Source organism: Leucoraja erinacea, chromosome 27, assembly GCF_028641065.1.
Source record: "Leucoraja erinacea ecotype New England chromosome 27, Leri_hhj_1, whole genome shotgun sequence".
Classification (NCBI taxonomy): domain Eukaryota; kingdom Metazoa; phylum Chordata; class Chondrichthyes; order Rajiformes; family Rajidae; genus Leucoraja; species Leucoraja erinaceus.
In genome coordinates this window covers 29,114,092-29,136,444 of record NC_073403.1, presented here as the reverse complement: position 1 = coordinate 29,136,444, position 22,353 = coordinate 29,114,092, and the positions used below count along the sequence as shown (strand labels likewise).

The 22,353-nt window shown below is 42.0% G+C and overlaps 1 protein-coding gene across 1 annotated transcript in view; it reads right to left on the bottom strand.

Moving 5' to 3' along the window:
* LOC129710387 (G patch domain-containing protein 8-like) overlaps positions 1–22,353 on the bottom strand; it is a 150,258-nt gene that overhangs the window by 115,671 nt on the left and 12,234 nt on the right. The window contains 1 exon segment of the mRNA XM_055657351.1: positions 975–1,049. Within this exon segment, the coding sequence (XP_055513326.1) occupies positions 975–1,049 (75 nt within the window).

The following is a 22,353-nucleotide window of genomic DNA, read 5'->3' as shown; positions in this document are numbered from 1 at the left end:
CTTCTATAAGGTCAACCCACATCCTCCTGCATTCCAAGGAATAAAGTCCTGGCCTGCTTAACCTCTCCCTATAGTTCAGGCCCTCGAGTCCTGGCAACATCCGCTTAAATCTTCTCTGCACCCTTTCCAGTTTGACAACATCTTTTCTATAACATGGTAACCACAATAATGGCAGGGCAACATGGATTGGCTTCATGGTTCCTTTGTTCACATAATTTGGTCCACTGGAAAAGGAATAGTATTTCCAGCTTGCCTTCACCCCTTAATGATGGGTCAAGGTCAAAGAGTGCTAACATCAGGGGAAAAATAATGTTTGCTCAACGGGTGCACATAGACATCTCGGGTACAAACGGTAAAATGTGTACAAAATAACCAGCAGGTAAAGGAGATCATCATATATTTCCAATCCTTTTATAAATTGAATCAAGCCATTCATCTTACATTGCACGTGAAGTTCCAACCTTTACCATGTGAGTGCAATGACAATTACTACACACAAAAGCAAAATGCTGAAAAACCAAAGCACTGGATTAACTCATGTAATGTAAAACTGAATTAGAACTACTTAATTTAACAATTATAAAGAAGACTTCTATATGGTGGGATTATTTACTAAGCATTTTATTTAAAGTAGCAATGAAGCATGTGTACTATTTATCCATGAAGTACAAACAAAATGTTGATTTACCTTAAGATGCATTTTTCATGTCCTGTATATAGTAGCAGCAGAGCATTAATAAATGTTATATTACAAAATCCTGAAAAACTTAAAATTAAAATAAAGGAGTTTACTAAACACTACATAGTCGTTGGGCCAAATATGCATTTTCACTGCTATACACTGTAAGGACTACATATTCAAAACTGCTACATCCATACCTTCATTGGGGCACCTAATTATTATTCTCATTTTGTAGAAATTATGCCAAATCATTTTGCCAAATTAGTTCTCAAATCAAAATTAAAATCCTTACCGATTCTATGGGCTTGTCCAAGGATGCCTGTTCAATCTCCAGATGTCCTTCTTCATATTGATCAAAGTGATTCCCCTAAAAAAAAGTAAATAGATAAAGATACTGTTAGAAACACTATTTCACCTCACTATGCAAGATACCTTTGAAACAATTCAGGCAGACAAATGCAATCAATAAATACCAAAAATAAATCAATAATCAGGGTTACAGAATATTGTGCCTTAATTTAATTAATTTTAATTGTACAGTTGACTGAAATTAGTACCGAAATTAGATGGTTCACCTATGAATAGGTCAAAGCAAAGATTTAAGTTCTAAACATTACGGTTTCATTTAAAATCTAATTTGACCAATGAATATTCTCAGAACTAGGTATACAATTACAAATTTTGTACCACTATCCTTCCAAGTGCTTACTTAGCTCTGACACAACCATTGCATTTCTTATTTTATTCAATTCACTTTTTACCATTCAGTTTAGTTTACTACCTTTGATTATTTTTTTGCAAATTTGATGTTACTTCTATATTTTCTACCACACACATAATGGAGGGTGGAGGCAAGTGTGATTCATTAGCTTTGGCAAGTCAGTTGGATGGCATCATTACATTCATAATGTTTACATAAACTCCATAAAAAAAACTTAGTGAATCCACTTAGACTATCAGCGAGTTAGGTTTAGGTTTATTATTGTCACGTGTACCAAGGTACAGTGAAAAGCTTTGCTTCCAATCCTATACAAACAATCGTCAAACTCAAGTATAAAAGATAGAGCAACGTACAGTGCAGATTATAGTTTGCAGCATTGTTATGCATCAGTTCCATGACAGAGCATTAATCCACGATTAGACAAAGTCTAATGTCTGCAACAGGGTATAGAGATGCATTGGACAGTATCCTAGCAGTATCCTACCACATGGAAGGACCATTCAGAAGCCTGCCAGAGGGGATGTAGTTGTTCTTAAGTCTGATGGAGCACAATTTCAAGCTTCTATACCTTCTGCCAGATGGAGCAGGGAGAATGAATGAATACTTTTATTGGCCAAGTATATACACATACAAGGAATTTGCTTTGGTGCTCCGCTCACAAGTAACAACATGACATACAGTGACAATTAAGAATAACACATAAACATTAAACATTAATAATAAAACATTATCGTTCAAACATGTGAATGAAATAAAATATCAGAGCAAAAGGAGGCTACAGATTTACTCGAGCTACTACTTGTGGAAAAACGCTGCTTTTATGTCCGGCTGTGGCAGCTTTGACAGTCCAGAGTCGCCTGGCAGAGGGAAGTGCTTCAAAGAGCTTGTGGCCAGGGTGAAGGAGCTAGTTATGTCCTTGGGAGATAATGACTGGGGTGAGGCAAGTCTTTGATTATGTTGGCTCTTTTCCAAGGCAATGTGAAGTGCAGATGGAGTCAATGGCACGACATCTGTCCTGCGTGATGGACAGGGCTACATATACAACTCTGCAATTTCATGTCGTCTTGGACAGAGTTTATTCCCAAACTAAACTGTGATGCAACCCAACAGTGTGCTTGGTATGGTGCATCTGTAGATGTTTGTAAGTCATTATAGACATGCCAATTTCTTCAGTTTCCTAAGGAAGTGGAGGTGCTGGTGCACCTTCTTGGCAGTCGTGTCAATGTGGTTGGTCCATGACAGATTGTTGATAATATTAATGTTAAGGAACTTAAAGTTCTCAACCATTTTTACTTCAACACCATTGGTGCAGATTGGGACAAGTACTCCACCATGCTTCCTGAAGTCGATAACTAGCTCCTTCGTCTTGCTGACACTGAATAGGTTATTGTCCTGACACTATATTACCAAGTTCTCTATCTCCTTCCTGTAATCCGAATAATCTTTGATTGTAATCCTGCCCGCCATAGTGGTATCATCTGCAAACTTGTAGATGGAGTTAGAGCCCAACTTGGCCAGCAGTCGTGAGTGTACAAGGGATATAGCAGGATCTGAGAATGCATTCTTGTGGGGCATCAGTGTTGAGTTATTGTGTAGGAGGTGTTGTCACCCATCCTCATTGATTGTGATTTGTGGGTGAGAAAGTCAATGATCCAGTGGCAGAGGTGGTGCCGATTCCCAGGTCCAGGAGTTTGAGATGAGTTTGGATGGGATTTCGGTGTTGAGGGCAGAGCTATAGTCAATAAATAAGAGTTTCTCTAGGTGTTTCAGAGATAAATTTAGGGCCAGGGAGATGGCATCTACTGTGAACCTGTTGTGATGGTAAACAAACTACCGTGGTTCAGTGGGAGGCTGTAGTTAATGTGCTCCATCACCATTCTCAAAGCCATGATGATGGATGTCAGAGCCACTGAATGGTAGTCATTATGGCATGCTATCTTAGTTTTCATAACCAGAGCTGAGTAAATGCAAATTTATGAAAAATAACAATGTTACTTTTGTTGCAAAATCAAAATTTGGTCAGCCATAAATGATTTACAAAGGGACTACAACAAAAGTTGTGAATATTCATAAAATATTTTTAAAATATTTTCATAACTATTGACTGCCAGCCGCTTCAATAGACAGACCATTTCCATAATCCTAAATTACATTGATGATATAGGTAGAAATACATTTTTAATGTTACACTGGACAAACATTGAACACAAAAACAGACACTCAAAAAATTAAACGCAGACTACCACATAATTGTTCTGTGATATGTGGCAACTGTTGCATCAAACCAAACCATTGATCGATATATCTTCGTAAACAAGAGCTGTTTTCTAATACTGCTCCAAATTAACAAGTAGGTCAAATGCTTTCTTTGTTTCCAAATATAAGAATACAATAGTACAGCATACAAAGAAACCTTGCAAGAGTGGCCACTGGGGACTAAAAATATATATTTTTTAATCATGAAAGAATATCAATACTGGGCTCTTTGTTTCTGTTACATCTTTATGGTCACTGAAATCATTGTGCAGCTGTTGCAATCTTTCTGTCCTTCTCAAAATACATTCATTCCCTTGACAATCAGTACCAGACAAAAACCCAAAAGCATTCAAGTATCGCAACCATCACATAATGTAATTCGATTACAGAAAGCCGCTAGGTTCTATTTAATCACCAAGGCAAATTGTACCTGTAACAACATTTTTTTTTCATTTGAAGTATTAAAAGTGGGTACCTTAAACAGGTCCCCAAGCCATTGCTGTATTTAAAACATTTACTTGTCATCACTTAAAATGAACTGAATTGTCTCATTGCTGGCTTTACTGGAGGGCTTAATTGGAAATCAAATTTAAACTAGTTGGCACTTCTGCATAAAGATAGACAATAGGTGCAGGACTAGGCCATTCGGCCCTTTGAGCCGAATCAGATTCACTGTGATCATGGCTGATCATCCACAATCAGAACCCCGTTCCTATCTTCTCCCCATAGCCCTCGACTCCGCTATCTTTAAGGGCTCTATCTAACTCTCTCTTGAATGCTAGGTTCCCTTCCGCCCATTAGTTGTTCAATCGTCCATCACTATCTATACCTAGGAAGGGACACGCCCCAAAACGCTGCCTGTCCTTTCCCTCTACAGATGCTGCCTGACCTGCTGAATTACTTCAGCACCTTGTATTTTGCTCAATATTCCAGCATCTGCAGTTCCTTGTGTCGCCATCTATTCAGAGATACGGGGAGGCTTGGAAACAATTGACTGGTTGTGGATTGCTAACTGTCAATAATACGCTGACTTCACTGTTTAGCAGGCATGTAGTCACAAGTTTGCTCCTCATTTTCAGATACACTTGTTGCTGCTGTTTTCCTGTTAAATCTTTCCCCTATCACTTTAAACTAACGTTCTTATTTCTTGATTCCCTGAACTCTAGGTAACAGGCTGTGCATTCACCCCATCTATCCCCTTCATGATAGAGATAAACATCTCAATAACATCACCCCTTAACCTCCTGCAGTCCAAGAATTAAAGTCCTAACCTGCCCAAAGGTTATCCAGAGATGATGCCTGACCTGCTGATCCAGCACTATGTTTTTCACTAAAGATTCCAGCATCTACAGGGTCTAAAGTCAACTGACAGCAAGCTAACCAGTCTTTTAGATAGGAAATACATGTAGATATTTTCCAAATAGTGGGCTCACATAGTGTTCTAGAAATTACATTAATGGGACACCCAAAATCCACAACCGTCTCAATGCTCAGTTTATGATCTAAAGCATCTTACAAAATCCCAAATTGCTTTTGAATTTCAGCTTTCTAATTTGTATAATTCGTAAGACCGAGATTTTCAAATTTCAACCATCGCTGGAAACTTCATGATGGACCATTGCTTGGAAAGTTAACCAAAATGTCACACACGTGACCAGATGTCATCAAATAAAGTAATATATATAAAAATTCTTGTAAGAAATTAATCTTATTCATTGCTATTTTCCTACCTACAACACTATAATGCATGTCTGCTAAAGATATGAACATTCTAGCTTTTTAAAATTCACAGTGCTTGTAAGATAAAACTGAGTTATGAAAATAAAATTCCTGGTGTGGCCACACATGTGACCAGTTATATTTGACCTCTGACCCTAAACAAACATTGTCAGTATAACAGAAAAAATTCACGATAAACTTCTGACAAAATAAAGAATCATATATACAGTATACCCGTAATGCTTTCAGAATTAGAAGAGATGTATTCCACAATTTTTCATATTTTTGGTCACACACGTGACTAAGAATGGGCCTTATGCACATTGAAGTCATTTGAAGAGGCAATGGCCCTCCTATGCTTAGGATTACCATCCCTCCTCAGGAATAAATAGTAGAGGAATTAAAAATCAACGCCCAAACTCAATTTGTTCAGCAAATGAAATCTGCATTCCTAATCACTGTAATTCTGCATTCTTATTCACCAATATTCAGAACCTGGATAGTCTGGAATACCAGATGCAATGAGGTCATTAGATTAATTATATTCTATCAAGATAATATCAACAATCACTGGTATCAATTTGCCTCAGTGTTTTCCATGTTTTAGTTTAGAGATACAGTGCAGAAACAAGCCCTTCGGCCCACCGAGTCCATGCTGACCAGCAATCCCTGTGCAAACACTATCCTACACATAAACTAGGAACAATTTTTACCAAAGCCAATTAATCCACAAACCTGTACACCTTTGGACTGTGGGAGGAAACTGGAGCACCCATAGAAATCCCACGCGATCACAGGGAGAATGTACAAATTATACAGACAGCACCCATAGTCAGGATCGAACAAAAATCTGGTGCTGTAAGGCAACAACCCTACCACTGCGTCAGCGTGCCACCCTAAGTTCTCAAAGTTTTTCACTGTACCTCGGTACATGTGAGAATAAACTAAACTGAACTGAACAAAGGTTCTTATAAACTATAAGGAGACAGTCTAGGAAGAAACTGCAGATGCTGGTTTAAACCAAAGATACGCACACAAAGCTGGAGTAACTCAGGGGGACAGGCAGCATCTCTGGAGAGAAAGAATGGGTGACGTTTCGGGTCGAGACCCTTCTTCAGGGTCTCGACCCAACCCGAGAGAGAGAATGTCGGAGCTACCTGATGTTAGAGAATTTTCCACTTGACTTCTTCAAAATAGTGCTAAGCCATCTTCCTCTATCACAGCTTTAATACAGTCTGAAGAAGGGTTTTGGCCCGAAACGTCGCCTATTTAATTCGCTCCATAGATGCTGCCTCACCCACTGAGTTTTTCCAGCATTTTTGTCTACCATCGGGATTACTCTACAGTTTTACAATGGGGTGTCAGCCTACATTGTTATGCTCGGGTATCTGGAAAGGGAACTCCAGCACTTTGTGTCAGAGGCCTGTGTGCTATTAACTAAACTGCAGTTGGCACTGTCAAAGATAACTGCAAAAAGTAAGTCATTAAAACTTGTAGGTAGACAAAAATGCTAGAGAAACTCAGCGGGTGCGGCAACATCTATGGATCTAAAACTTGTAGTTTGTTTCAGCTTGCAAACCATGCTGACTCATGGATCTAAACTAGTGTACATGATTAAACTGTTCTATTGTATTTTTGTTAATAAGAGCCGGGTACAGTTATTTCAAAATAATATCAATTACTTTACATAAGTCCACTACCGAGAGAGTAATAATGCAGCTTCAATGGAAAACTTTGTACCCATTTACCTGATTACAGGTTAACCATTACAATTAACAGAACGTAACACTGAATACTGAGTGCTCCCATCCTTACTAAATAAACAACATAACAAGCCTTTTCTGTGATAGAGTATATACACGTTTTAGAAATGACACTGCAAAAAAGGTCTTAAAAGAAAGAGTTAGTTATTAATTGATTGTTGTCATATTTAAGCTTTCCTGTTGTAAAAGGCCAATTGTAATGCATGATGGGATATGGACAACTCCCATCGTGACAAGTTTTTTTTTTTAACTTAAGTTGAATAGTTCACAGCTCTCTTGCAAGGTTTTTTCATGTAAGTTGAAGAGGTTAATCAGATAAGAAGGGGCCCAGAGGATGCCATTGGGGTGACTGGCTTTTGGCAAAGAGTGAAAAATAACTCCATATTTGGAGGTGGCTGATGGTTTTTGTACATTACATCACATGCAATTGGTTTTATTTCTGTACGTATATAAACTCACGTTTTCTAGTATGTCTGTGTGTGTGCTGCTGGAGATTCAGACGTGAAACTGTTGCCTCTGGGTCTCTAGGTCCACACCCGTCAGACAAATTAAAGCTTTGTATGGTCTTAAGAATTTGTACTTTGTCTATCTTTTTAAGTGAACTTTTTCATAAACATTGATCACATCAGAACTTCCAGTGAATGGAGTTGCTATTTCAGTACATTACAGAAGGAAGAGCATGCTGTATGGATGTTATATTTCTTACAAATCTGAGATCTTAATTCTCCTCTGAAGGATGCAAATGATCTCATGACACAATCTAAAGTCCTGGCCAATACTTACCAGTTACCCAAAATCATTTTTTTTTTTAATTATGGTTTTTTGCTCTGCAAGCCATCCAAAAGCTGTAATACTGCTTACTATAAGATAATTTTGACTGATTACAAAGACTGAAAAGGAATCATTGATCCTTGGGAAAATATGGTTAACACATTTCCTCACGAATTACATTCACACCTCCAGTCACTTGATAATCATAAATTTGCATCCTCCAAATGTCTTCAACAAACTTTTCTGCATGAGATTTACAAGCTGTCATTAAGTACAGGTAAGGTGCCAGACTGTGCCTCTCTATTCAAGAAGGGCTGCAGGGAAAAAGCCTGGGAACTGCAGACCAGTGAACCTAACCTTTGTGGTCAGAAAGTTACTTGAGTATTTAGTCAAGTCAAGTCACTTCTATTTAAATAGCACATTTAAATGGTCAATGGCTGATTATGGATAGTCAGCATGATTTTGTACATAGCAGGTTGTGTCGCATGAATCTGATTGTTTTATTAAAGATGTGACCAAAAAGGTTGATGAGGGCAGAGCTGTAGAAATTGTATACAAGGATTTCAGCAAGGCATTCGACAATGTTCCACATGGTAGGCGGCTCTGGAAGGTTAAAGCGCATGGAATCCAAGGAGAGGTAGCTGAATGGATATATAATGGAAGGAAGCAGAGGGTGATAGTGGAATGTTGCTTTTCAGACCAGAGACCTGTCACTAGTGGCGTGCCTCAGGGTTTGATGGTGGGCCCATTGATGTTTATCATCTATATCTATTATTTAGATGAGAACGTACATGGCATGACTAGCAAGTTTGCAGGTGACACAAAAGTGGGTGGTATTGTAGATAATGAAGATAGTTGGCAAAAATTGTAGCAGGATCTTGATCGGTTGGGCAGGTGGGCTGAGAAATGGTTAATGAAATTTAATACAGAGAAGTGCGAGGTGTTACATTTTGGGAAGTCTAGCATGGGTGGGAACTACACAGTGAATGGGAAGGCTCTGGGGAGTGTTGTAGAGCAGAGGGATCTACAGTGCCCTCCATAATGTTTGGGACAAAGACCCATCATTTATTTATTTGCCTATGTACTCCACAATTTGAGATTTGTAATAGAAAAAAATCACATGTGGTTAAAGTGCACATTGTCAGCTTTTATTAATGGGTATTTTTATACATTTTGGTTTACTCCAGCTTTTTGTATCTATCTGAGGTACAGTGAAAAGCTTTTTGTTGTCTGCTAACCTGTCAGCATAAAGACAATACGTGAAAATAATCAATCCATCAATGCTCTGACTGCTAAAAGCCATTTTGACCACCCTTTCGCTGTGTGACGGCACTTTCAAGAAACTATGTACCTGCACTCATACTGTGCCCTCCATAATGTTTGGCACAAAGAGCTATCATTTATTTATTTGCCTCTCAACTCCACAATTTGAGATTTGTAATGGAAAAAAAATCACACGTGGTTAAAGTACACATTGTCAGATTTTATTAAAGGGTATTTTTATACATTTTGGTTTCGCCATGTAGAAATTACAGCAGTCCCACTGAGTTAGTCCATCATTTTGTGTCTATCGTAGGCATATGGATAGTATAGGTTTAGACAAGGATATGGGCCCAACACAGGCAGGTAGGTCTAGTGTAATTGGGACATGTTATTCGTTGTGGCCAAGTTGGGCTGAAGGGCCTGTTTCCATGCTCTATGACTCACACGCAACCCTTCTTTTAAAGTCCACGTATATACATACTGCATCACCTCAATTAACCGCTTATTTCTTTTAATAAATACTGTTAAAACACACTAAATCTCTTCAGAATTGTCTGTTCCTGTAAACAGCATCCAATAATTTCCTGACCATCAATGTTCAACTGGCTCTCTTTTTACTTATCCATTTCCCTCACTGCAATATGAAACTAGCAAAGAAAAAGTGCCTTAACAGATACCCTACATCTAATGATGACTGGAAGGCTGTAGCCAATCTCACTGCTAATTCTACTGTTCCTCCTTTCAGCAACCCGAGATACATTTCAAATGGTTGGTCCAGGTAATTTTCCATTATAAAATATGTCTGCTCTATCCATGGCCTCCCTCTTTAGTGAGCTAGTCATACCATTTGCTTCCAATTTCTCTCAATATGCAAGTCTACGCTATTGTTTGTGTTAGAGATCACTATTATGTTACCTTAATCTTTTCCCTTAAACTCCCATTGGCTGCAAAATTAATCTTTTCAGTCTCTCTTCCATAACCTTCCTGATTACTAATTTATTCTTCTGACATTTCTTACACGCTTTTTCTGATTTATTTACCTTTATTGCTCTCTTCCTCATTGGATTTCAGCAGACTATAAACGCTATTCTTTCCATTACAAGAATTCCCCTTTCCTACAGTTGGCATCATTTCTCCTATACAGAGAATAAATTAATAATGTTGTTACTCCTTTTGAAATATGCAGATGAAGAGCTTTCACTACCTTATTCTACATCAACGGATCCTACATATATATATATTTTTTTTTTAATCACAAATATAATAATTATTCCTTTGTTCTTCAATCTGTTCTTGGATCATATCCTTGAACCACCTAGAATATCCTTTCTATAGAGAACAGTGCCCTTTTATTTGGACTGCTGAATAACTGATTCCTGGCCTGAGCATTGCAGCAATGTCATGGCTATCTTGCAGTTTATGCTTTTTAGATGCAGCATTTATGCACAGAGCAATTTGTAATGGATCACAATCATATGACCCTGATAACTTTATGTCTTTCAAATAAGCAACTATTGCTAACTATTTTACCCATACTCATTCTGAGAATCAGCAAGTTGTCTATTTGATTGAAGCAACTTAAAATGTGACTGTTACACTATCTGATACAACTGGATGCCATGCTCGGCAAAGAGATCAAGACATAAAAATCTGTAAAGTCTCACATCCTTTAACCAATGTGAAGAAGCCAAAAGTACAAAGAAGTCCATCAATTCCAATTCAATTCAATTCAACTTTATTGTCATTGCACAGATACAAGTATGGGTACAACGAAATGCAGTTTAGCGTCAGTCCGTAGTAATAGTGCAATATAGAAATAAAAATACAGAATAAGCAAACAATGTGGACGGAGAGACTGGAGAAATCTATCGGCGGGACTCCAAGTTCAGCAATGTGATAGTGTTGTTGCAGAAGCTGTTCCTCATCCTACTAGTACGAGACCTGAGGCTCCTGTGCCGCCTCCCTGATGGGAGGAGGGCAAACAGTCCATGGTTAGGGTGGGAGGGGACTTTGATAATCTTCCCGGCCCGTCTCAGACACCGTTTTCGGTGGAGGGCATCCATGGCAGGGAGCGGGGCACCGATGATGTACTGAGTGGTTTTCACCACCCGTTGTAGTGCCTTCCTGTCCGCTACGGTGCAACTGCTGTACCATACCGTGAAGCAGGTAGTCAGGATGCTTTCGATGGTACAGTGGTAAAAGTTGGTCAGGATTTGGGGGGGACAGGTGAGCTTTCTTGAGCCTCCTCAGGAAGTAAAGGCGCTGCTGTGCCTTTTTAATCAGCTTGGAGGTGTTGAGGGACCAGGACAGATCCTCCGAGATGTGTACCCCGAGGAATTTGTAGTTGGAGACGCGCTCCACCTCAGTCCCATTTATATGGATGGGGGTATGTCTGCCCCCTCTGTTCTTCCTGAACTCAACAATAATTTCCTTCGTCTTCTTGGAGTTGAGGACGAGGTTATTGTTGGCACATCAGGTTGTCAGGTGCTGGACCTCCTCCCTGTAGGCTGACTCATCGTTGTCACTGATCAGTCCTACCACCGTGGTGTCGTCAGCAAATTTAATGATGGCGTTGGAGCCATTCTGAGGGATGCAGTCATGGGTGAAGAGGGAGTAGAGGAGAGGGCTGAGCTTCAGTGTTATAGTGGAGGAGGTGAGGTTGTTGACCCTAACAGACTGTGGTCTGTTGGTGAGGAAATCCAGTGTCCAATTGCAGAGGGTGGTGGAGATGCCAAGTTTGGTGAGTTTGGTGATCAAGCTAGCGGGGATGACAGTGTTAAAGGCAGAGCTGAAATCAATGAACAGCAACCTGATGTAGGTGTTATTGCTGTACAGGTGGGTCAGGACAGAGTGTAGGGCCGCCGATATGGCGTCCTCTATAGTCCTCTATAGACCTGTTGGTCCGGGAGGCAAACTGATGGGTGTCCAGTGCGGGGGGGAGGCTGGCTTTGAGGTGAGCCAAGATCAGCCGCTCAAAGCACTTTGCAATGACGGGTGAGTGCCACTGGGCGGAAGTTTTGATATCCCAAATATTATTCAGATTGGGAAAGTAATAATGCCTGCTTTTGATGAAATGCAGCGATCAAACATAATTAAGTTTATTTAGAGTGTATACATCTCCACGACAAAAAGGTAAGCACTTCCGCGTAGATTTGCACCCACGTGACCTCAAAAATTTAACTGGAGGACATTCTATCACTTCTTTTGGACTGTTAGTGAATGGGCTGTGCTTCACTTTCACATGGCCATTAAAAACAGCTCAAAACAGCCAGTTTTTGAGCTGCAATTTACTGTGCCAAGTGGGTGTGACCCATTCAGGCACGCTACCGGAATTGACAGTCCAAAAGAAAGATAGAAACTAAGGTAAATTCAAGAGGGTGCTAAAGGTGCAAAACAGTGGAAGTGCTTAGTGGACATTTGTCGTGGAGGTTTAAAGATCCAAAATATCGGGAATTATCGCGTTTGCTCGCTGCATTTCATCAAAAGGCATTATTGACTTTTTTTATCTTTATCACCTCATTTGTTATATGAAAAGTTTTAAAAGTGAAAAATCCGTCAGTAAAATTGCAAAATCGCCCATGGTTCTCAGGTGGGTTTAACATGCAAATGAAAACGCTTCTGAAGCTACATTTACCATTTAAATAATCGTAAACTATCAATGCGTTTTCATTTTGCATTTCGCCGCCACCACAGCTCCGAGGCCGAGTCGGGTCGCTGCTGCTGCCACAGCTCCAAGGCTGAGTCGGGTCACCGCTGCCGCTGGAGCGCTGCCACAGCTCCGATGCCGCCAGCTCCCCTATTAGGCCTCGGCACAGACGGAGACGGGGAATACGACAGAAAGAAAGTTGCATCCCCCCGAAGGAAGAGACCAAAACATGTTTCTCCCACCCCACCCACACATATACACAACTTAATAAAAACAAAATTAACTAATAAACATGACAACAGAACAAAACGAAAGAAAAAACAGACGGACTGCAGGCGTGCCGCAGCTGGTGAGCCAGCGCTGCCATCTTGAACTATGTGACTATTTCACAATTCTGAGACAGAATTCCAAAGATTCATAACCTTGCGAAAGAAAAACTCCATCAGATATGAATTTTCATGTCTATCCAAAAGTCTCTTGAATGCCATATGTTATCTGCCTCAACCACCACGTTCTAGTCATATACCATCCTTTGTGTAAGAAAAGCTACCCTGCACATTTCCTTTAAACTTTTCCCTTCAAGCTATGCCCTGCAGTATTTGACTTTTCCATCCTGGGAAAAAGGCTCTGACTATCAAGACACTAGTTGCCATGGATGGAAATTAAACTTCTGTTTCTGGCTCGAAGATAAACACAAAAAGCTGGAGTAACTCAGCGGGTCAGACAGCATCTCAGGAGAAAAGGTCAGGGGAGAGGGAAACGAGAGACCCCAGCAGTTCGTTCCTACACATTCTGTTTCTTGCTCAACAGTCCAGAACTTTAATTCCCAGTTCAGTAACTTAATTACACATTATTCTGCCCCCATCAATTTTGAGTACATTATTAATCCAAATATATGGCAATTTAAATTAGCATCAAAATCGGACTGTATAAAGAGGGAAAGGGGCTATATTCATATATAGAGACTGCAGAGGCTGGAATTTTGTGCAGAAAAATATGAAGAGGATGCTATGAGGATGTAGGGTGCCTTGGACAGGTTGGGTGAGTGGGCAGATGTATGGCAGATGCAGTATAATGTGGATAAATATGAGGTTATTCACTTTGGTGGCAAGAACAGGAAGGCAGATTATTATCTGAATGGTGTCAGGTTAGGAAAACGGAAGTACAACAAGACCTAGGCGTCCTTGTACATCAGTCACTGAAAGTAAGCATTCAGGTACAGCAGGCAGTGAAGAAAGCTAATGGCATGTTGGCCATAACGAGAGGAGTTGAGTATAGACAATAGGTGCAGGAGTAGGCCATTCGGCCCTTCGAGCCAGCACCGCCATTCAATGTGATCATGGCTGATCTTCCCCAATCAGTACCCCGTTCCTGCCTTCTCCCCATATCCCCTCTCCGCTATCTTTAGGAGCCCTATCTAGTGTCCAGAGAACCGTCCTCCACCGCCCTCTGAGACAGAGAATTCGACAGACTCACAACTCTCTGTGAGATAAAGTGTTTCCTCGTCTCTGTTCTAAATGGCTTACCCCTTATTCTTAAACTGTGGTCCTTAGTTCTGGAATCCCCCAACATCAGGAACATAGAAACATAGAAATTAGGTGCAGGAGTAGGCCATTCGGCCCTTCGAGCCTGCACCGCCATTCAATATGATCATGGCTGATCATCCAACTCAGTATCCCGTACCTGCCTTCTCTCCATACCCCCTGATCCCCTTAGCCACAAGGGCCACATCTAACTCCCTCTTAAATATAGCCAATGAACTGGCCTCAACTACCCTCTGTGACAGAGAGTTCCAGAGATTCACCACTCTCTGTGTGAAAAAAGTTCCTCTCATCTCGGTTTTAAAAGGATTTCCCCCTTATCCTTAAGCTATGACCCCTTGTCCTGGACTTCCCCAACATCGGGAACAATCTTCCTGCATCTAGCCTGTCCAACCCCTTAAGAATTTTGTAAGTTTCTATAAGATCCCCTCTCAATCCCCTAAATTCTAGAGAGTATAAAACAAGTCTATCCAGTCTTTCTTCATAAGACAGTCCTGACATCCCAGGAATCAGTCTGGTGAACCTTCTCTGCACTCCCTCTATGGCAATAATGTCCTTCCTCAGATTTGGAGACCAAAACTGTACGCAATCCTCCAGGTGTGGTCTCACCAAAAACATGTTTCATGCCTCTAGCATGTCCAAACCCTTAACAATCTGATATGTTTCAATAAGATTCCCTCTCATCCTTTTAAACTCCAGAGTGTACAAGCCCAGCCGCTTCATTCGCTCAGCATATGACAGTCCCGCCATCCGGGGAATTAACCGTGTAAACCAACACTGCACTCCCTCAATAGCAAGAATGTCCTTGCTCAAATTAGGGGACCAAAACTGCACACAACTTAAGAAGGACCTATTTGCACCTATACTCGACTCCTCTTGTTATAGAGACCAACATGCCATTTGCTTTCTTCACTGTCTGCTGTACCTGCATGCTTACTTTCATAGACTGATGAACAAAAAAAAAAAAAAAAAAGCTCATCAGCGCCTCTACTTCCTGAGAAGATTACGGAGAGTCGGATTGTCAAGGAAGACTCTCTCTAACTTCTACAGGTGCACAGTCGAGAGCATGCTGACCGGTTGCATCGTGGCTTGGTTCGGCAATTTGAGCGCCCTGGAGAGGAAAAGACTACAAAAAGTAGTAAACACTGCCCAGTCCATCATCGGCTCTGACCTTCCTTCCATCGAGGGGCTTTATCGCAGTCGATGCCTCAAAAAGGCTGCTAGTATCATCAAAGACCCACACCATCCTGGCCACACACTCATCTCCCTGCTACCTTCAGGTAGAAGGTACAGGAGCCTGAACACTGCAACAACCAGGTTCAGGAATAGCTACTTCCCCACAGCCATTAAACCTGGCTCGGACAAAACTCTGATTATTAATAACCACTTTCTGTTATTTGCACTTTACCAGTTTATTTATTCATGTGTGTATATATTTATATCATGGTATATGGACACATTTATCTGTTTTGTAGTAAATGCCTACTATTTTCTGTGTGCTTAAGCAAAGCAAGAATGTCATTGTCCTGTACAGGGACACATTACAATAAACTCACTTGAACACTTGAACACTTGAAGGACCCCCCAATTCCATTGTACTTCCCCTTTTCCCAATTTGATGCCATTGAGATAGTAATCTGCCTTCCTGTTTTTTATACCAAAGTGGATAATCTCGCATTTATCCAGATTAAATTTCATCTGCCATGCATCTGCCCACTCCCCCAACCTGTCCAAGTCACCCTGCATTCTCAAAGCATCCTCCTCACAGTTCACACTGCCACCCAGCTTTGTGTCATCTGCAAATTTGCTAATGTTACTTTGAATCCCTTCATCGAAATCATTGATGCATATTGTAAATAGTTGCGGTCCCAGCACTGAGCCTTGCGAACCCCACTAGTCACTGGCTGCCATTTTGAAAGGGACCCGTTAATCCCTACTCTTTGTTTCCTGTCTGCCAACCAATTTTCTATCCATGGCAGCACTCTACCCCCAATGCCCTAATTTTGCCCACTAATCTCCTATGTGGGACCTTATCAAATGCTTTCTGAAAGTCCAGGTACACTACATCCACTGGCACTCCCTTATCCATTTTCCTAGTTACATCCTCAAAACATTCCAGAAGATTAGTCAAGCATGATTTCCCCTTCGTAAATCCATGCTGACTCGGACCGATCGTGTTACTGCTATCCAAATGTGCCGCTATTTCATCTTTTATAATTGACCAGCATCTTCCCCACCACCGATGTCAGGCTAACTGGTCTATAATTCCCTGTTTCTTTCTCCTGCCTTTCTTAAAAAGTGGAATAACATTAGCTACCCTCCAATCCACAGGAACTGATTCTGAGTCTATAGAACATTGGAAAATTATCACCAATGCATTCACGGTTTCTAGAGCCACTTCCTTAAGTACCCTGGGATGCAGATCATCAGGCCCTGGGGATTTATCAGCCTTCAGTCCCATCAGTCTATTCAACACCATTTCCTGCCTTATGTGAATTTCCTTCAGTTCCTCCGTCACCCTAGATCCTCTGGCCTTACTATATCAGGAAGATTGTGTCCTCCTGAGTGAAGATGGATCCAAAGTACCTGTTCAACTCATCTGCCATTTCCTTGTTCCCCATAAATTCACCTTTTTCAGTCTTCAAGGGTCCAACTTTGGTCTTAACTAATTATTTCCACATACCTAAAGAAGCTTTTACTCCTTTATATTCTTGGCTAGCTTACCTTCGTACCTCATCTTTTCTCCCCGTATTGTCTTTTCAGTTATCTTCTGTTGCTCTTTAAATGTTACCCAATCCTCTTGCTTCCCGCTCATCTTTGCTACATTGTACTTCTTCTCTTTTATTTTTATACTGTCCCTGATGTCCCTTGTCAGCCATGGTCGCCCCTTACTCCCCTTGCAATCTTTCTTCCTCCTTGGAATGAACTGATCCTGCACCTTCTGTGTTATTCCTAGAAATACCTGCCATTGTTGTTCCACTGTCATCCCTGCTGGGGTATTTTTCCAGTCAACTTTGGCCAGCTCCTCCCTCATGGCCCCATGGTCCCCTTTATTCAACTGTAACACTGACACCTCCGATCTACCCTTCTCCCTCGCCAATTGTAGATTAAACCTGACCATATTATGGTCACTACCTCCCAATGGCTCATTAACCTCAAGTTCCTTTATCAAATCGGGTTCATTACATAATTACATAGAATTGTCTTCTTCCTGGTAGGCTACAATACAAGCTGCTCTAAGAATCCATCACAAAGGCACTCTACAAAGTCCCTTTCTTGGGGTCCAGTACCAACCTGATTTTCCCAGTCTACCTGCATGTTGAAATCTCCCATAACAACCACAGCATTACCTTTGCTACATGCCAATTTAAACTCCTGATTCAACTTGCACCCTATGTCCAGGCTACTGTTTGGGGGCCTGTAGATAAGTCCCATTCGGGTCTTTTTACCCTTACAATTCCTTAGTTCTATCCATATTGACTCCATATCTCCTGTTTCAATGTCACCCCTTGCAAGGGACTGAATTTCATTCCTCACAAACAGAGCTACCCCACCCCCAATGCCCAACTGTCTGTCTTTTCGATAGGAGGCATACCCTTGGATATTCAGGTCCCAGCCCTGGCCCTCTTGCAGCCATGTCTCTGTAATTCCCACAACATTATACTTGCCAATTTCTAACTAAGCCTCAAGCTCATCCACTTTAAGAGCAAAGAGGTCTTCTGCAGTTGTACAGGGCCCTGGTTACACTACACCTGGAGTATTGTGTCCTAATTTGAGGAAGGAAATTATTGCTATTGAGGGACTGCAGCGTAGATTCACCAGGTTAATTCCCGGGATTGCAGGACTGTCATATGATGAAAGAATGGAGCGACTAGACTTGTATTCACTGGAATTTTATACAAACATATTAAATTATTAAGGGATTGGACACGCTAGATGCAGGAAATATGTTCTCGATGTTGGGGGAGTCCAGAACCAGGGGTCACAGTTTAAGAATAAGGGGTAGGCCATTTTGAACTGAGATGAGGAAAAACTTTTTCACACAGAGAGTTGTGAATTTGTGGAATTCTCTGTCTCAGAAGGCAGTGGAGGCCGATTCACTAGATGCATTCAAAAGAGAGTTAGATAGAGCTCTTAGGGCTTGCGGAATCAAGGGATATGGGGAGAAGGCAGGAACGGGGACTGATTGTGGATGATCAGCCATGGTCACATTGACTGGCGGTGCTGGCTCGAAGGGCAGAATGGCCTACTCCTGCACCTATTGTCTATGTATCTATAAAACAAACATCTGGAGGAAGTCAGCAGGTAAGGCAGTATCTGTGAAGGGAAATTAAATATGTTTCAGGTTGAGTCTGAGGAAGGGTCCTGACTCAAAATATCTGTTCATTTCACGGAAGCACATACAGCAATACTATATTTACTCAGTATTCAGACGGGTAGATACAAGGAACTGCAGATCCTGGAATCTTGAGTAAAACACATGGTGCTGGAGTAACTCAGCAGATCAGGGAGCATCTGTGGAAGGTTTTGGGAGGGTAGCCATTGTCAGGCAGTTTTGCTAAGAAACCTCACAATATAGAAAAATGTATTATATAAACATTTGTCTCAATGAAAGGGGGTTAGGGGCTGGAGACTCACACCAGCGAAGTTATTTTTCCTATGAATTTCAAAATAAATGTCTCGTTAATAGTTTATGTTGCTGTAAAGTAAAAATATTTAATAAATGTTATTACACATGTCAATAGAAGCAATTGCTCGTCAATTTCATGACCACTGCTGGGTTAAGTAGCAGCTATGGTCTTAAGAGACAATGACTTCTGGTTATTGCAGGGAAGTTACATGGAAATCAATGTTTTTTGCCAAGACTTTTTCCAAGGCAGCCTTTTTCCTGCTCATTAATTTCCAATATAACCTAAATGATTCTCACTTCTGATCAAATTCATGTTCTAACCAATTTGGCCTACTTAATACAAATAGTATTATTCCTAATTCATCAATCACATTATTATCAATTTACATCAAGGAAACACATGGCAAAGTAGGACTACCTGTCATTTCTCATATTCCCAGGCTGCCCAAAGCACTCCATAGCCAATGAATTACTTTATCTTTTAAAAGTAGTTTGTTATCTTGTGGCAAAATTCTCCAGCAGCTTCCATGCAATAGCAAATAAGACAAGCAGCTATTCTATGGCATTGCAATTATCAAAGTTAACAACTGAAGAACAAACTGTTCTTTCTCAAAAAATAGTGTTTCCTGTCCAGCTGAAAGAGGAAGATCAATATAGATAGGTATAAATTAGATAGGCAGTCACAACCCTTTCCCCACGGTGGATATCCCTCCCTCTATTTCCCACTGCCAACCTCCCCCACTCATCTCCCTTTATTCCCTCTCTCCCCTTCTCCCTTCCTCTCGCTCAATCCCCCCACTCTCCCTCTTCACCTCCCCAGAATATTTCCCCTCTTCTCCTACCCAGTTTGCTGTGTGTGTGTTTGTGTGTATGCTACTGCCCGCCGTGGGGGGGGGGGGGGGGGGGGGGGGGGGGGGGGGGGGGGGGGGAGGGGGGGAAGGAGTCGGCATTCGTCACGGTGGGCACCAAGATCTCCTCCCAGAGGGCCGTGAGGGTGAGTTACCTCAACGGCGGCGACGGACACAGGGGACGGGTAGACGGGACAGCCATTGCTGCAGAGGGCGGGCGGGGGAGAGTGGTGAGTGATGAGGGAGACGGGACCAGGGCTTCCACTGGGCCTCCACTGAACTCCCCCCACGCAGCCGCCGCCGGTGGTGGGGGTAGACGATAGACAAGTTACTGTGAAGAGGGGAAAGAGGATTTTGTGTGTGAGGCGGGACAGGCTGCCGCCGGTCGGGCAGGAAGGGTTGTTGCCATCCCGGCCGTGGCATTGACGGACAGAAGAGACCAATCTGCGTGGCGCTGACTGAAGGAATCTGCGCACACGCGTTTTTTAAGATTTTTAAACCTCGATAACTTTTACAATTTACCACCGATCGGAACAAAAATTGTTGCACTCACAGCACAGGAGAACGGTGAGTAACCTGGCAAAAATCATAGCGCTATCGCGTACCGTTTGTGCACAAATAGAAAAACCCCGCAAACCAGAAGAGTACACGGTCAGTTTTATATATGTACTAGACTAAGTGGGGCCCTTTGGTCCCATTCTCACATGGGAGGCCTGATCCCCCAACGCAATATTGCACCTCCACCAATTCCAATAATCCACCACTCACGCATAGCCCCCAAAACTGCACAGGCGCGGCTGACGGGTTCCCGTTGTGTGACACCCTATTCCCCTCCTCCCCCACCACTCTGCCCCTTGCCCTCACCCCCCCCCCCCCACGCACTCACTCACCCCAACGCCAACCCCAACCCCCCCCCTCATCCAATCTTAGCGGCTCTCCGGTGGCACAGCTATTCCCTCCCATTGGGTTTCCATTGTGACGTAGAATTCAATTCAATTCAAGTTTATTGGTCACATACTAAATTATACAGGTATAACCAGTAGTGAAATGCTTAAGTGCCTGCCCAGTTGTGCATGATTCCCCACTTACACATAACCCACATAAAACAATACCCACATATAACACATAATAAATATGTACCCCATAGATACCACATAACCTACATAATACAATACCCACATATAACACATACCCCATATATACCCCTCCCCCAGAACACGCAGGTATTACTGCGCAGGTACAACTGACGGGCACGGCAAGTGGAAAAGAGATTTATTAAAGCTTAAAATGTGAATAGCTCTTAAAATATAACAACAATTTAAACGTTAAAGAGGAGATTTATTCAGTCCATTCTTTCTCGTTGCGTCTCTTGTTGTGTTCTGCAGCCGGGGGAGGGGGTCGGCTTCAGTCAGTGGCCAGTGGGGGTGGGGGGGGGGGGGGGGGGGGGGGGGGGGGGGGGGTTTTCTGGGGGCTTTCTGGAGGGCTAGTATGGTTGTTGTGGGCCGGAGATAACAGGTTTCCAGAGGGCTGGTATGGACATTGTGGACCAAATGGATTCTCTGACTCACATTATAGATAGATAGATAGGTGATGGGTGCCTGGAACATGCTGCCCAGAGTGGCAGTGGATATGATGACGGTGTTTAAGTGGCTTTTGAATATGCACATGGTTGTGCAGGGAATGGAAGGATAGACAATAGATAATGGGTGCAGGAGTAGGTGAATCAGGTGCAGGCAGATGAGATTAGTTTATCTTGGCATCATGTTCGGTCTAGGTGTTATGGCATAAAGGGTCTCTTCCTGGCCTGTACTTTTCCACTAAAACTTTAGCTTAATTTCTAAACAAATGACAACCAAAGTCAAAACGGAAGACTGGAGTTAAATGGTGGTACTAGTCTATGCAGTGTAACAAAACTTTGTTTAGAAAAAGAAACCCAAGTAGGCCATAAAATGTAAGCTGAAATAACTGCAGTTCCAGGCTAAGACACATCACTGGTGTGTTTAATAATGCACAGCTAAGCCAGGCATTACAGAACACAATACACCAAGTACATCAAGATATCCACTGAGCAATGTAATAATAGAGAAAGCGGCTGATACCTTAGAACAAGTTACTGGGTAGTATTTCAATCCAGGAACTCCTACGGCACTGAGAGTAATGAATCACATTTGATGACTGAATCAAAAACGTTAACTCGGTCTCTATCGTGTATTTACAGAGTGGTTGCTATATGCTACTAGACCAAGTGCAGGCTCATTGGGTCTGCTACCCCAACGCGAGGGAGGAAGGGGGCATTTCCCTGTTCGTCTCCGTCTGCTCCTGGACCTGGAGCAGGTAGTCGACGGCCGCACCAGGGTTGACTGCCTGCCCCCTTTCCGGGCCTACATCCTTGCCCGCGTGTCCCTGGAGAGGGAACATGCGATGTCAACGGGGACTTTGGAGGCCTTCCCTGAACGCTGGTCGTCACGGGAGATCAAGTGTTTTGTTGATAAAGTTGCCGTTATATTAATTTG